This window comes from Aaosphaeria arxii, assembly GCF_010015735.1.
Source record: "Aaosphaeria arxii CBS 175.79 unplaced genomic scaffold BU24scaffold_8, whole genome shotgun sequence".
Classification (NCBI taxonomy): Eukaryota; Fungi; Ascomycota; class Dothideomycetes; order Pleosporales; genus Aaosphaeria; species Aaosphaeria arxii.
The window spans coordinates 26,981-39,390 of NW_022983481.1; the positions used below are offsets into that span (position 1 = coordinate 26,981).

The 12,410-nt window shown below is 45.4% G+C and overlaps 5 protein-coding genes across 5 annotated transcripts; 4 read left to right on the top strand and 1 right to left on the bottom strand.

The window, feature by feature from the left end:
• Nucleotides 1-55: 55 nt before the first annotated feature.
• Nucleotides 56-1,084, bottom strand: BU24DRAFT_465423 (short-chain dehydrogenase; the record flags this gene model as incomplete). Its single annotated transcript, XM_033532274.1, has 2 exons — nt 56-329; nt 381-1,084. The coding sequence occupies 2 exons, from the start codon at nt 1,082-1,084 to the stop codon at nt 56-58; spliced, it is 978 nt and encodes a 325-aa protein (XP_033380165.1).
• Nucleotides 1,085-2,232: 1,148 nt separating this feature from the next.
• BU24DRAFT_412392 (uncharacterized protein) lies at nt 2,233-2,991 on the top strand (the record flags this gene model as incomplete). The annotated part of the gene is made up of 2 exons (XM_033526108.1): nt 2,233-2,566; nt 2,729-2,991. 2 exons carry the CDS (start codon nt 2,233-2,235, stop codon nt 2,989-2,991), a joined length of 597 nt encoding a protein of 198 aa, XP_033380166.1.
• A 1,155-nt stretch (nt 2,992-4,146) lies between these two features.
• Nucleotides 4,147-5,530, top strand: BU24DRAFT_425657 (uncharacterized protein). Its single transcript, XM_033528789.1, has 6 exons — nt 4,147-4,380; nt 4,449-4,468; nt 4,525-4,629; nt 4,682-5,058; nt 5,115-5,210; nt 5,271-5,530. The coding sequence occupies exons 1-6, from the start codon at nt 4,182-4,184 to the stop codon at nt 5,470-5,472; spliced, it is 999 nt and encodes a 332-aa protein (XP_033380167.1). The 5' UTR covers nt 4,147-4,181; the 3' UTR covers nt 5,473-5,530.
• A 561-nt stretch (nt 5,531-6,091) lies between these two features.
• BU24DRAFT_453348 (benzoate 4-monooxygenase cytochrome P450) lies at nt 6,092-7,811 on the top strand (the record flags this gene model as incomplete). Its single annotated transcript, XM_033531261.1, has 5 exons — nt 6,092-6,130; nt 6,178-6,783; nt 6,837-6,943; nt 7,025-7,092; nt 7,150-7,811. The coding sequence occupies 5 exons, from the start codon at nt 6,092-6,094 to the stop codon at nt 7,809-7,811; spliced, it is 1,482 nt and encodes a 493-aa protein (XP_033380168.1).
• Nucleotides 7,812-8,973: 1,162 nt separating this feature from the next.
• On the top strand, nt 8,974-9,669 carry BU24DRAFT_353788 (uncharacterized protein; the record flags this gene model as incomplete). The annotated part of the gene is made up of 1 exon (XM_033523791.1): nt 8,974-9,669. One exon carries the CDS (start codon nt 8,974-8,976, stop codon nt 9,667-9,669), a length of 696 nt encoding a protein of 231 aa, XP_033380169.1.
• Between the last annotated feature and the right edge of the window lie 2,741 nt (nt 9,670-12,410).

Sequence of the window (12,410 nt, forward strand, 5' to 3'; positions counted from 1 at the left end):
GGAACAAAAGACTTCCCAATCATGACTTATCTCCATTGGTCTGACTATGCCTCCCCTACAAGTTGGATGTGATACCCGGTTTGATCGCCTCCAACTTCTTCGTCAATTCATTCCATACGCGGTTCTGTGTCACATACCCTACCGGGTGCAAGACGAGAGGCGCCGGAGGTGTGATCTGACAGTCAGACATGTACTGTCCGTGGGTTTCAGGGCCTTGGCTTGCAGCATGAACAAGTGTTCGACTGCCTTGTTCTGTAGTACGCGCGAAGAGGGCTTTCAAAATGACTGAAGCTATATAAACAGGAGTGCTGACATTCCGAGTGAGTTCACTTGTTACCACTGTTAGCTTCGATTATTGTATGAGAAAGAGCGATACTTACGAATGACAGAATCCAGGATTAACGCAGTTGATCGTGACAGGAATCTGCGAAGCGGGCCTTCGATCTGCTATTGCTCGTACGATAAGGACCTCTAGCAATTTCGAAACATAGTACCGCTCCTGCATGCTATCTCCCTTGATGTTCAGCTTCTCAAAGATCTGTCCCTCTGGAGCGCTTTTTTCAGGGAACTGTGTTAAGAAGTGGACTGCCGACGCTACTATTGTGAGGTTCGGTCTTGTATTAAATTGATTTGCCGTAGCTTTCAGCTTAGGCAGTAGCGCAAGCGTAAGGAGGAATGTGCTGACGACATTTACGGTAATTGTTGACTCGTCCTGTTCGAAGACTTCCCATTTCCCTGCCTGAATTCCTGCATTTAGAAGTGCTATATCAAGTCTTTTAAGCTCCTTAGCGAGGGCAACAAAGTTGAGGACTGACTGGTACGAAGACATGTCGAGTTCCCAGACTTGGATAACGTCTTTGATACCAGTGCTTTTTTCAATGTCATTCTTTGCAGCTTCGCCTTTTGAGACTGAGCGAACAGCTAGAATTACTATTGAAGCACCGAGGCGTGTAAAGTGCCGTGCGGCTTCTAGTCCAAGACCAACATTTGAGCCAGTTACAATGACTGTTTTGCCAGAGTAAGAATCGGTTGGTTCAGGAAGGGAGATAAAAGGCTGGGAGATGAAGGTCCCGAAGACAGACATTGTCTCAGCGATCTCTGAATTGGGTTGGGTGAAATTGGTTGATATTTCTGGAGTTCGAAGGATGACTGTGTATTGTGAACGTGAATGGGGATATTTGGTGATTGAAGTGATTATAGCTCGAAACTTCAAAAGTACAACTGGAGAGACTACTACGCTTTATGTAATGATTTTAGACCGTTAGATCATGCTCTGTGTGAGCCTCCCTCCTATCTCCGAGCGCTCGTCCGTGGTTCAAGAAATGAACAAATCGTGGATTCTGTCACTCGGTACATAGTATAGAGTAGCCAATGGAGCAGGCGAGGGACGGACCAGCAGTTTCGGGGCGGATTGTTGTTTGATGAGAAGATGGCTTAAGTCCGATTAACAACGAAGACTTCTACGACTTAATCGGCCCGAGTCCGGAGTCCTTGAAGTGCGAGCGCGCATTATTTGACATGAGAATGCAACTTTAGCTGAGTAGTCAGCAACCATCGTAAAAAATACCGTCCATTCATCTAAATGGACACGTAGTTTCTTCTCTACAATCGATTGCAGATGGCTCAGTTAAAGTGGTAGACTCGTATGAGATTGCCTATTCGAGGCTTTGCTTTAGCGTTGTAGTGACCTTGGTTGTAGAGCATCTGCAAATCTCGATCAGACATATGATCATTTGTTCTAGTACAATAATGCGAGCAGCTTGTTGTAGTCGTAATCAGCATGCGTCTCACAACATGACTCAATAATGATCATTCTGCGAGAAAGCGCCGTTTGTGCTATACCATAATGGCTTCGGTACTTGCAACATCATTTCTATTACAATAGTTTCTTGGTTTTAAGTTTACATGAACGCGGTGTTTGTTTCCTAATCATTACAGATGCATGAGCAATAATAGAGCACAATTTGACCCACGGGGACGTTTGAACGTTATTGATTTATACACTTGAGACAAAAAGAGCGCAGTAATTGTAAGACCTATTGTTGCGCACCAACCACAGCGTCCCATTTAATCTGGGTATGTACTATATATGCTTTGCTACCTACCATTATTCAAATAATGCATACTGGCAAATGAACAGGAACTGTATGGATGCATGGTACGGCATATAATCCACTAGTGAAGCTTATCTGATCATTGGATATTGAGTACTACTATGACAACGGTACGCCAATGTGCGTTACAGAATTTGGCTCTTCGGGATCGCAATTCAAAGCACGTAACATAGTGGATGAGTTCAATGATTTCCGGGAACACTACTACGCTGCAAACCCGAAGCCCACTAATAAGTGGGCTTTCTCTTTCATGCGCGATTTTGTCCAAACCCACGAATTCATTGGTGACGATGAAAAGTTCTGGGTACCGAGGAAGCGTCTTCAAGATATCTCAAGTACACCATCCCTCCGCAACGGGACCCATACGCCAAAGGCGGCTATGACACTATTGTCAATTAGATTACAGACAGTATTATCGCGTATAGACGCCTCTTTAGTAGGGAGCATCACAGGTACAACCCGCAATTAGTAAATAGGTAGGAAAGGTAGATATTTAACTCTATTAATAGGCCTCTAGAGGTAGGTAGGTAATACCTTAATTACTCTTAGTAGCCTAAATTAATCTCTTTATGCCCTGCTTAATGCTCTTCCCCATACACGTAATCCCCGAATAGCCTCATCTATCCTGCTACACCACAGTATCAAACCAGACTCAGAATGGCCGGTCTTAGCCCATGCTTTTCTTGCTATCAATCTTCATCTCATCAAAGGATCCAAGATTTTGTGCATCCTTCTCAGTCCGCCAGTCGTCCACGAAATAGAAATGATGGAGGATCAACAAAATATTTTCGAATATCTGGAACCACTCCTCGAGCTCTTCCGTGTTGGGCTATACAAAGTGCTTCCTCCCATAGTTGATTTCAAAGTAACGAAATAGACACAGGATTCCCTCGCCGGATACGGGACTTGCTCTACATCTCGGGTCGGAGATGAAGCCCGTAAACTAGCCACGGCTCTAGAGGCGAATTTGACTTCGCGTGTACAGTTTGCTGGTGAACATTCTCTCCATTTTTGGAATGGGTTGCGTCTACGGTGCATATGCTACAGGAGAAATGGCAGCTCAAAACGTCATATGGCAATTAAATGGTGTGTCGGATTGATGAGAATACGGTGATGGAATCAAGAAGATATTACGATACAGCTCTGTGTTTCAGAACCTTCCTTCCCCGTTTGAATCCCTTTTCTACTTCCAGCCTAATACTTGCATAACAGTATCAGAGTGGCTTGAGTCCAACAGCTACAATCATGCCCATGGTGAGCGATATGCCTGGCTTGATTGTCTCCTGGCGCCACTTCCCTGAAGGAGCCGTCATTGAAATTGTCCCATTATATATGTCCCCACCTAGCTTGAGCATTTAGTATGCATTCCAGAGAACAAGGCATGGGTTCTTTTGCTTCACTACGGATGAGAAAGCACGAATATGAACAACTTTGCCTTGGCCAATGTGTTCTTGGGGCATGGCGTCTGTAAATGCATTGACAATCCCTAATTTGATGTTTTCTAGCAGAGAAGGCAGCACCTCGATGAGATCGTACCAGCCAGATTCATATTGGCTATGGGAAACAATATGGTTCTAGGCAAGGTCAGCCATTATCAAAAGCAGATCCGAAAGCAAGTTGGAGCATGCATGTGCTCATAATGTACTTTGTCCATGTATCCTATCTATAGGGAGAATGACCATGTTTGACTTTGCACCAAACTATGCGACGCATGAGGCAATTAATCGCTTGGTGCAAAGCCTACCTTAGTCATAATGTTCTGAAAGAAAAATTAGTTCCTTGCGCGGTGTAATCTACCACGGCGAGATATGGTGCATTGCGGCGAGGTGTGGTGCAGCGCGGCACAGCAAATATGAGTAACCCACCTCCACCCATGATTTATGCGATTTTCATGCAACCAGGATATTCGGTCACCGGTCTGCATGGACTAGTTGCCTGTTTTTTAATCAATACTTCGCGGCGTATTCTGTGCTTTCCTTTGGCCTTATCACGCTGCCTGCAGTTCAAAGAGGGTGATGTTTGCTCCCTTCGTGGTTTCTTCAACAGCAGTAACTTTGCCCACAAGAAATGGCCAAATTACCAAATATGAAACCTCTCTTTCCAGGCACATTGCCCCCTCCACCTGGAGTGACACCAAACATCCATTTCTCGCAATCGAAATGGAACATCCTCACGCAAGTACTATGCATCACTATCACTACCATTTTCATTCTTTTACGATTTGTCACCAAGTATGTTGCATCTTTACCACTATGTGCAGATGACTGTAAGTTGGAAACAGCCCACAGATTCTTTGCAGTGAAGCAACAAGTATCAGGCTGACAGAGTGAGAAGGGGTTTCCCTGGGCGCCTGGGTATGGATGACTACTGGACATGTATGGTATGTTTATACTCATTAACATTTCAATAGGCTTTATCGACCATCTATTCCTCACTCTGTCTGGCCCTTGGTCCATTGGGTATTGGAATTCACGCATGGAATATTTCTCCTACCAAGTTCCAAAGATTCAACAAGGTATTTCGTAACAATCAATGGTTGCTGGCTCAGTGACTGATTTCAAGAGAAGGTCGGTTACGTTATCGAAGTGTTGAACGGTCCCGCTATATTCACCACGAAACTTGCCATCTTACTCCTGTTGATTCGCATATTTCGAATTAAGAAGAGATTTGTTCTCTTCGTGAGCGTCTTCTCAGCTGTGCTCGGGTTATATTACATCGCAACAACGCTTGTGGTAACCTTTATCTGCAATCCTGTTCCAAAGTTCTGGGATCAGAAACGACCTGGCAAGTGTCTGAACACGAATGTCATTTTCATTTGCAACTGCGTCGTTTCCCTAGTCACAGATGTGATGATTTTAGTCCTACCGCTTCCTGTCATTTGGAGTCTTAATATGACTCTCAAACAAAAGATTGGAAGTAGCTTTGCGCTGGCTGTTGGTGCTGTGTACGTTGTTCACTCTGTTAGAAATCTAATCGAATTCAAGAAACTAACTAGGCCAGGGCCTGTGTGATGGGTGTACTACGACTTGAGGTCTCCGTGAGAACAATGGACGACTACGATAAGAGCTATGTATTTGAACCCATTCTTCTTTACAGGTATGATCGCACCTCTCGCGTACGACGCAAGAAATCTATTCTGACTGTTTCGCATTTTAGTTCTGGTGAAATTGCCATTGGGATCATATGCGGTTGCATTCCTGTTTTGCCAGCTTTGCACCGCTACTTCAAAAAGGGGAACAAATCATCCTCATATCCAAGTTATGGGTCCGGCATGCCCGTCTCGCAAAGAGAGTGCAGGACTATGATACCACTAGAAAGAATACCATCTACTGAATCAACTCAACAAATCAAAGTGTAGATAGACGGTATGAACTAGTGAATGGGTCCAGGTCAACTTAGGTTTCATTCTTTATTCATTAGTATATCACTGCTTTATTTGCGATATGTAGATATGCAATTTCATGGATGATAATAGTAGAGCTGGCGTAACATTTGAAGAGTAGCATATCAACACTTGGTGAAAACGATTGGAGATTTTTGCCCCAATCACCGGATAAGACTCAACTTCAGGTTGCTAGCTGTAAGAGCTATTGTTTCAGCCTGAACCCTGTACTGAAATCAAGTGAGTTTTCCACAAGATCACCACACCCTTGATTTTACCAACCTTGGTAGGAACCACTACCTCAACAGCGTTTTCCAATGTAGATCCACATAAAAACCAATCTACCCGGCCCGGGCCTGGAGATGTGTATACTAGTGTCTAGGCGACGCGGAACGGGAACTAATCGATGCGTCGTCCCGAGCTGGACGTAAGTGGCGTAGCCTCTTGTAGATTCGCAACATGCGGTCCTCCCCGCGGTTCAGCTCTTCTCGTACGGTATTAAAAGTAATGCCTCACCCTGCCTTAATCATATATTATTGTTTAGCAGATGCTAACAGATTGTTTACGACGGCTCTGCTAGGAACTTTTCAACATCATGTCTGTCCAACTCTTGGTTTCAGCCGTGCTTTGTATAGTAGGTACAGGAGAATGTGCCCGCTTGACTAGACTGACAGGCCCCAGATATCATGCGTAATTTGCCATCGATTGTATTTCCATCCACTCGCTAGATATCCTGGGCCATTATTCGGAAGAATCACGGACTGGTATTCTGTCTACCATTCTCTTCGTGGCGATCGACATCTAAACTTTCTTCGTCTTCATCGCACATATGGGCCTGTAGTACGGTATGGGCCCAACAGGCTTTCGTTCAGCACCCCGACTGCTTTTCAGGCCGTCTATAGCTCACAAGCCAACACAAAGAAGTCGTATTGGTACGATACCATGACATTCTACATGAAAGTACCTAGCACGCATGCGACAACGAACAAAAAGCAACATGCCCGTAAACGATGGATTCTTTCGCAAGCCCTGTCAGACCGCATGACTGTCGTTTATGAACAGGCCTTTCTCAATCTTCTACAAGGATTCATTAGGCGTTTTCACAAGGTCGCGTCGCATACAAAGGATGGCTGGTCCCCGAGCTTTGATATGACGGAAGAGTTCACGCTGCTGGCTTTCGACTCCATGGGAATGTTCTGTTTTGGGGAATCATTTGGTTCGCTCCAAGATCCCAAGAAGGCAGAAATCATTGAAAACACGCTGGAGGGATTTCGAGGTATGAATGCGGTAAGTCTGTGCACATTCGTAGAAAATGGGTGTTGCCACTAATTCTGCGATAGATAGGATATATGCCGGGCATTTCATGGCTCCAACTGGATGCTTTTCAATCCAGAGTTTCTCGCGCTTTAAAGGAATACGAAGCCCACGCAACAATGCTTGCAAATCGGTGCGTGGAAAGATCTGAGAAAAATGTCGACAATGACAAACAATCAAGCTGTGTGTTTGATATATTGTACGGTACGACTAGAAGAGGCAGCGGGGAAGGGTTCACTTTTCCTGAGCTACAGAGCGAGAGCTCCCTTCTGGTGACGACTGGTGAGTTGAGTCTACCAAACGAACCAAGTGGGACCCTGTGATCTGACAGTAGCCCAGGCGCTGACACGATCGCTGCTGCCCTTGCAAACATTGTCTTTCACCTAGTGAACAATCCCGACATCCTTGCCAGGTTGAACAGCGAAATCCGAGGGACTTTCTCTGACTTGGCGGAAATTCGAATTGGCAAATCTCTCAACAGCTGCAGCTATCTTGCTGCTTGTATCGATGAAAGTTTGCGCCTGTCCTCTGTCGTGGGCGGTTGTCTGATGCGCGAGGTAGGCCCCGGGGGGACAACGATAGACGGTGACTTCATCCCTCAAGGTGTCGATGTGGGAGTCCCTTTCCATGTCATCATGCGCAATCCGGACTACTATGATGCACCACTAGAGTATCTCCCGCAACGCTGGCTCCCAGAGACTAGCTCGCCGGAGAAGATCAGGGCGGCACGGTCCGCGTTTTGTCCCTTTGGCATCGGACCCACAGGTTGTGTTGGTAAATCTTGGGCGCTTGTGGAGATGAAGATCACGATTGCACAGCTTCTCTTCCAGTATGACCTGCAGAGGGACGAGAGTGGCGATACCCATGTCTCGTCGTGCATGCAGCGGTTGCATCAGCGGGACGAAGAGAGCTTGGACAGATTTGTCGTCACCAGTAAGGGACCAAAGGTTAAGTTCCGTTTGGCAAAGGCTACCGGCACTGCGAACGAATGCACCAAGTAGACCACGCTAAGCCTAATGGTTACAAGCCCCGGAGCCGGTACGCCTCCTCCGCCAATGGACGGTAGTCCCGCGTTAAGCCATCAATTAGGTTAGGTACCTAGGTAGATATCAGAATGTCAACGACTGCTGGAATGATTGACTTTTCGTTTCGGACTCGTCCTTCACCTCCTCGTTTCGGATTTCTTGGACTACTTGGTAGAGGATGGGGAGAGGAAGTTCGGCAGCCCGGCTGTTTCTCAATGAACACAAGCTTTGTCTCTTTCGCCTCGGAGCTATGGTTAAGACTGCACATGTATCTAGCCGCACAATACTCTATGATCTACAATTCATATACTACGTGTGTTCATAATTCAGTTCATTCCCGACTGTTGCTTCCTTGAGGACTTATCGGCGTTCCAGATAGTAGGTGTTGCCAGGACCTAATCGAACTTGACAACATAAAAGAAAGGTACAAGGTAAATAGACGCTCATCACGATAGGCTGGGCGACGAACCAGTCGGGGTGAAACTTTTGGAAAACATTCCAACTGCCCGTCATTGCATGGAATTCTTCGGAAAGAAGATTCCGCCCATCCGATACTGCCAATCAGCGCAATTGGAGATATTGGTAAGCTACCGCTATGTTACGTGTAATTTTTGGCACTGAAGCATAGTCCTTCAACGAATTGCTATGTACTTATGCGCTGGTAATGAATCAAAACCTCTTTCGGTCTCCGTCACGTCAAACGCTGAAGGACCGCTCTTTGGCTGACCAATCAGATTTGCTTTTGAATCTCAATTGAGCCCGAGGATTAGAATCAAGAGTGGAGATTTCTTGGTGGAAAAGTATATCATGACTCCGGCGGAAAGCTATGTGCTAGATCTGTTATCTTTCGCGTCGTCTCGTGTCAAGCAGCTTCCACAAAATGTCGAAACCCATTGCCGTAATGGAGGTCTACCACTCACTAAAATTCGATGCCACGACATTGTACCTCTTCATTTGCAATTACAATGTCATTATTCTCATTTGGGCGACCCTTGGCACGATCTGTTCAAGGCGCGTGTTGAACCGCTCCTTCAGTCTCGATCCTTCCGAGTCGTCAAAGAACGTGCACGCCGACTTCCACTCTCTATTTCAGTGTGATCTCTACTATTTCAGAACCTTGAAGAGTTTTTCTCTATCCATGATATGGGTGACCATTGTTGCCCTAGGTTTCAGCATTTCCAACCAACGCAAGCCTACAAGCATTCAGGAAGACGGCTTCAATAAACCGTGGCGACCATTGCCCAGTAAACGGATTACCCCTTCACAAGCAAATGCGCTTCTTGCGGTATCAACCGCCGTGGGACTCTTCTTCAGTATGGTGTATGGAGGTTTGGTTCCATACATTATTCAACTGGCAGCTTCGTATCATTACAATGACCTCGGCGGAGCTCAGGGTCACTATGTCATCCGCGATGGACTCAACGCTATCGGAATGACAAGCTGGTTGTACGGCTGCATCGAGGTCGCGGGCGGACCTGATCTACACTTCTCGAAGTCGGATCTCACCACAAGCGTCACACTCTTCATTGCGATTACGACGACCATTGCTGTTCAGGACTTACGAGATCTTGATGGGGACTCCAAGTGCGGTCGTGCAACTATGCCAATCACTCTTGGACATAAGACAGCGCGAAGTATTGTGGCCGTATCTGTGCTCATATGGTCCTTTGGAACAGTATTCGTCATGAATGCACGGGTGTTTTCTGGCCTCACAGCATTGGGCATGCTCATTTCGGCGCGGTTGCTGTTGCTACAGCATCGCGCCGCTGACAAAATCACTATGGAGATCTGGTACAGCTGGTTTGCAGCGCTTCCTCTAATCATGTTCCAGTGAGGATGGTGCTCTCAAGATATACAATACGGCAGAGATAGTTCAGAATTATGTGGTTCATGAAGTCATACAAAGCTACTGGGGTTCAATAATAGAACAAAATTATGCTACAGCTACTATTCATTATATTTATGCCCTGAGTACGAGCAGGTATCAGAAATATCAACCCAATTACAACTATACTACCAGCATTTATGATATATCGAAATCACAATGTGTCCTACCATGCATGAATAATATCAACTGCTAAAAGGTGGAATATGACTGTAGAACTATTAAGTAGATATTCAGGATAGTTAGAGTACTGCTTGGCTCGTGCACAGATAGACAGTTAGACTAAATCTGTTCAAATGTAGCTGTGTTTCGTGGGACTACGGGCAAGAACACCGTGCTCCAGCAACACAATAGTGAACTATCCTACGATTTGTAGCTCTGAGCCCATGCAGCAATCGAAGCGATAAAACAAGATGATTTCACATCAGGCAATTATTATGAACAAAGCTCTGTTCCGTGACGCACCGCAGATCCTAGAAAGACCTTTTGCTGACATGTAATATCATTTTCGCAGGCCTTCTGCAGACTGGGGTGTGGAGGTGGTCCGGATCATTAACCTTACCTCATAGCTACCTCTGTTACCTAAATTTAGCAGTTGGTTAGTAGTTTGTCTTATCAGCGTATGGCGCTTCCCCAGGGCTATCCCCTTCATCCCTACTCCCGATAAGGATAGAATAATAATTTTCATAATAAAGGTAGGTGTCACTGGATATCATCGACGGTTTGCGTGAATGCATATTTATCGGTGCATGAGATATTGTCCCATCATGATTCCCGGAATATATCTAGTTGAAGGACGAAGGACGAGAGGCAAACTCCTGCCTCGTCCTGTGCCGCATGCAGACCCACCGTTCAGTCCCGAATGATTCGGTAGGAATGACCAGCATCAAATTAGTATTCCCAAACATGGGAATCAATTTCGGAGACTGATTATATGAAGCTAATCTGGCTCGTCCCGCTCGTGACATCAGACTTCCCGCGGAAGGGCCGTCCCGTTAATCTGCATGTGGTATCAGGTATGTACCTCTAGTCACGATGCATATTTCCAGACAGAAATTCGTGTAGTCAGGACCCATGCGCTTCCAGTGGCTGTTGCGCAGACGCATTAAGGGCGACCGCACATGGCACAAAGTGATCATTTGAATAAATCACAGCGCGATGACAACGCTAATGGCTAACCAATGACGTTGTCACAACAAAAACGCTTGACAGGAACTCAGTCATTTAGATATTTAAATAACATACTTGAAGCAGATCGAAAGGATGTATGGTTTCTACATAACAGGGACTTCTATCAACAAGGTGTATGCTTTCACTCGTTTCGTGAAAGTTTGGGATCATCCAAGGTCCGTTTCTTTGCATAGACCAAGTGACAGTTTTGAAAGAGACTTCATTATGAGAAGGTACATGAATAAGGGTGGTGGTCAGCAGAATGCTGTGCCATTCGGGTTGAACCGCCAAACCACCTATAAACCAAGGCTGCAAGGAATCAATAATTGACATTTATCCAGAATAAGTGTTAATCCGTGCTACTTCCTAAGCGTCTCATTGGTGGGGTTCCTTAGGACGGATTTCGAGCAAGGTGGACAGGGTATCTCGCCATTTTCAAACTCTCAGAAATCTTGCGTCTGTCTCAATCACCCTATCGAACTGTTTAAAGTAAGGGGGGCTGCACTTCGTGACACCCTTGGATTCTTTTTTCTATCCAACGCCGTTTTCCTCTTCATTGTCCAATTCTGTAGACATATTCGACGAAGAGAGAGAGTACTTTATCAGTGGCAGTAGAGACAACAATCGTCCCAGGAGAAAAGGACCCCCCAGAGGCAGTCCGTTTACTTATTGTGTCATTGTCCGCAAACCCTCTTCCACTCATGATGTGCATCCTGGTTAGCGGAAAACACTCTGCTTCAATTCTAAGGTCATCATGTTGAGACATATCAACAGTGTTTAACATGATCGGCTATTGAACCATATTTCATGATGAACCCATCTTCAAGCAGGCTTGGTGGACCTTATGACTTCTTGGCATCTGCCAATACCATCATAAAATACGAATTCCGAACGCTGATCCCCAAAGATACCAGATTCACAGATCGCCCAGGAACCGAGTGGGAGAAATCAATTCATGATGGAATTGCAGCAACACGACCTTTCACTACATCATTGCATGACTTTTGATATACGGTAACATTAATCCAGATATTGAATGATGAAATGAAGCTGCCTAGATCCAATTCCATACCACTCAGATGGCGCCTATGTAGCAGGACTTTGGGCCGCACATGATCTTCATTGCGTGGTTTGCCGGCATTTCTATGTATTTTTGCTGCCAGATGAGAACCCTGATTGCGATATCAGAAACCAATAAAATAATTGATATATGAGAGTTGCTTTATGCCAATTTGCAGTCAGGGAAACTAGCATTCCACTATGTCTAATCGCAAACGGGTGAATCCTTCAGATTCTATAGAGTTGCTCACCATTCTTGAACCTTGTTTGGACTTCATACGCCACAGCATCATGTGCCATACCGATCAAGTACGATTCTTTTCCCGATTCACCTAAAGTCAGTACTGCTCATAGTAATCAAATTACTACCATGTTGTTTGGGAATAGAGGTCGAAGCCTTCTTAGGCTGATCTATTGAGAGGTCATTTCCGTCGCGACTTTACTTCAATGAGACTAACGTA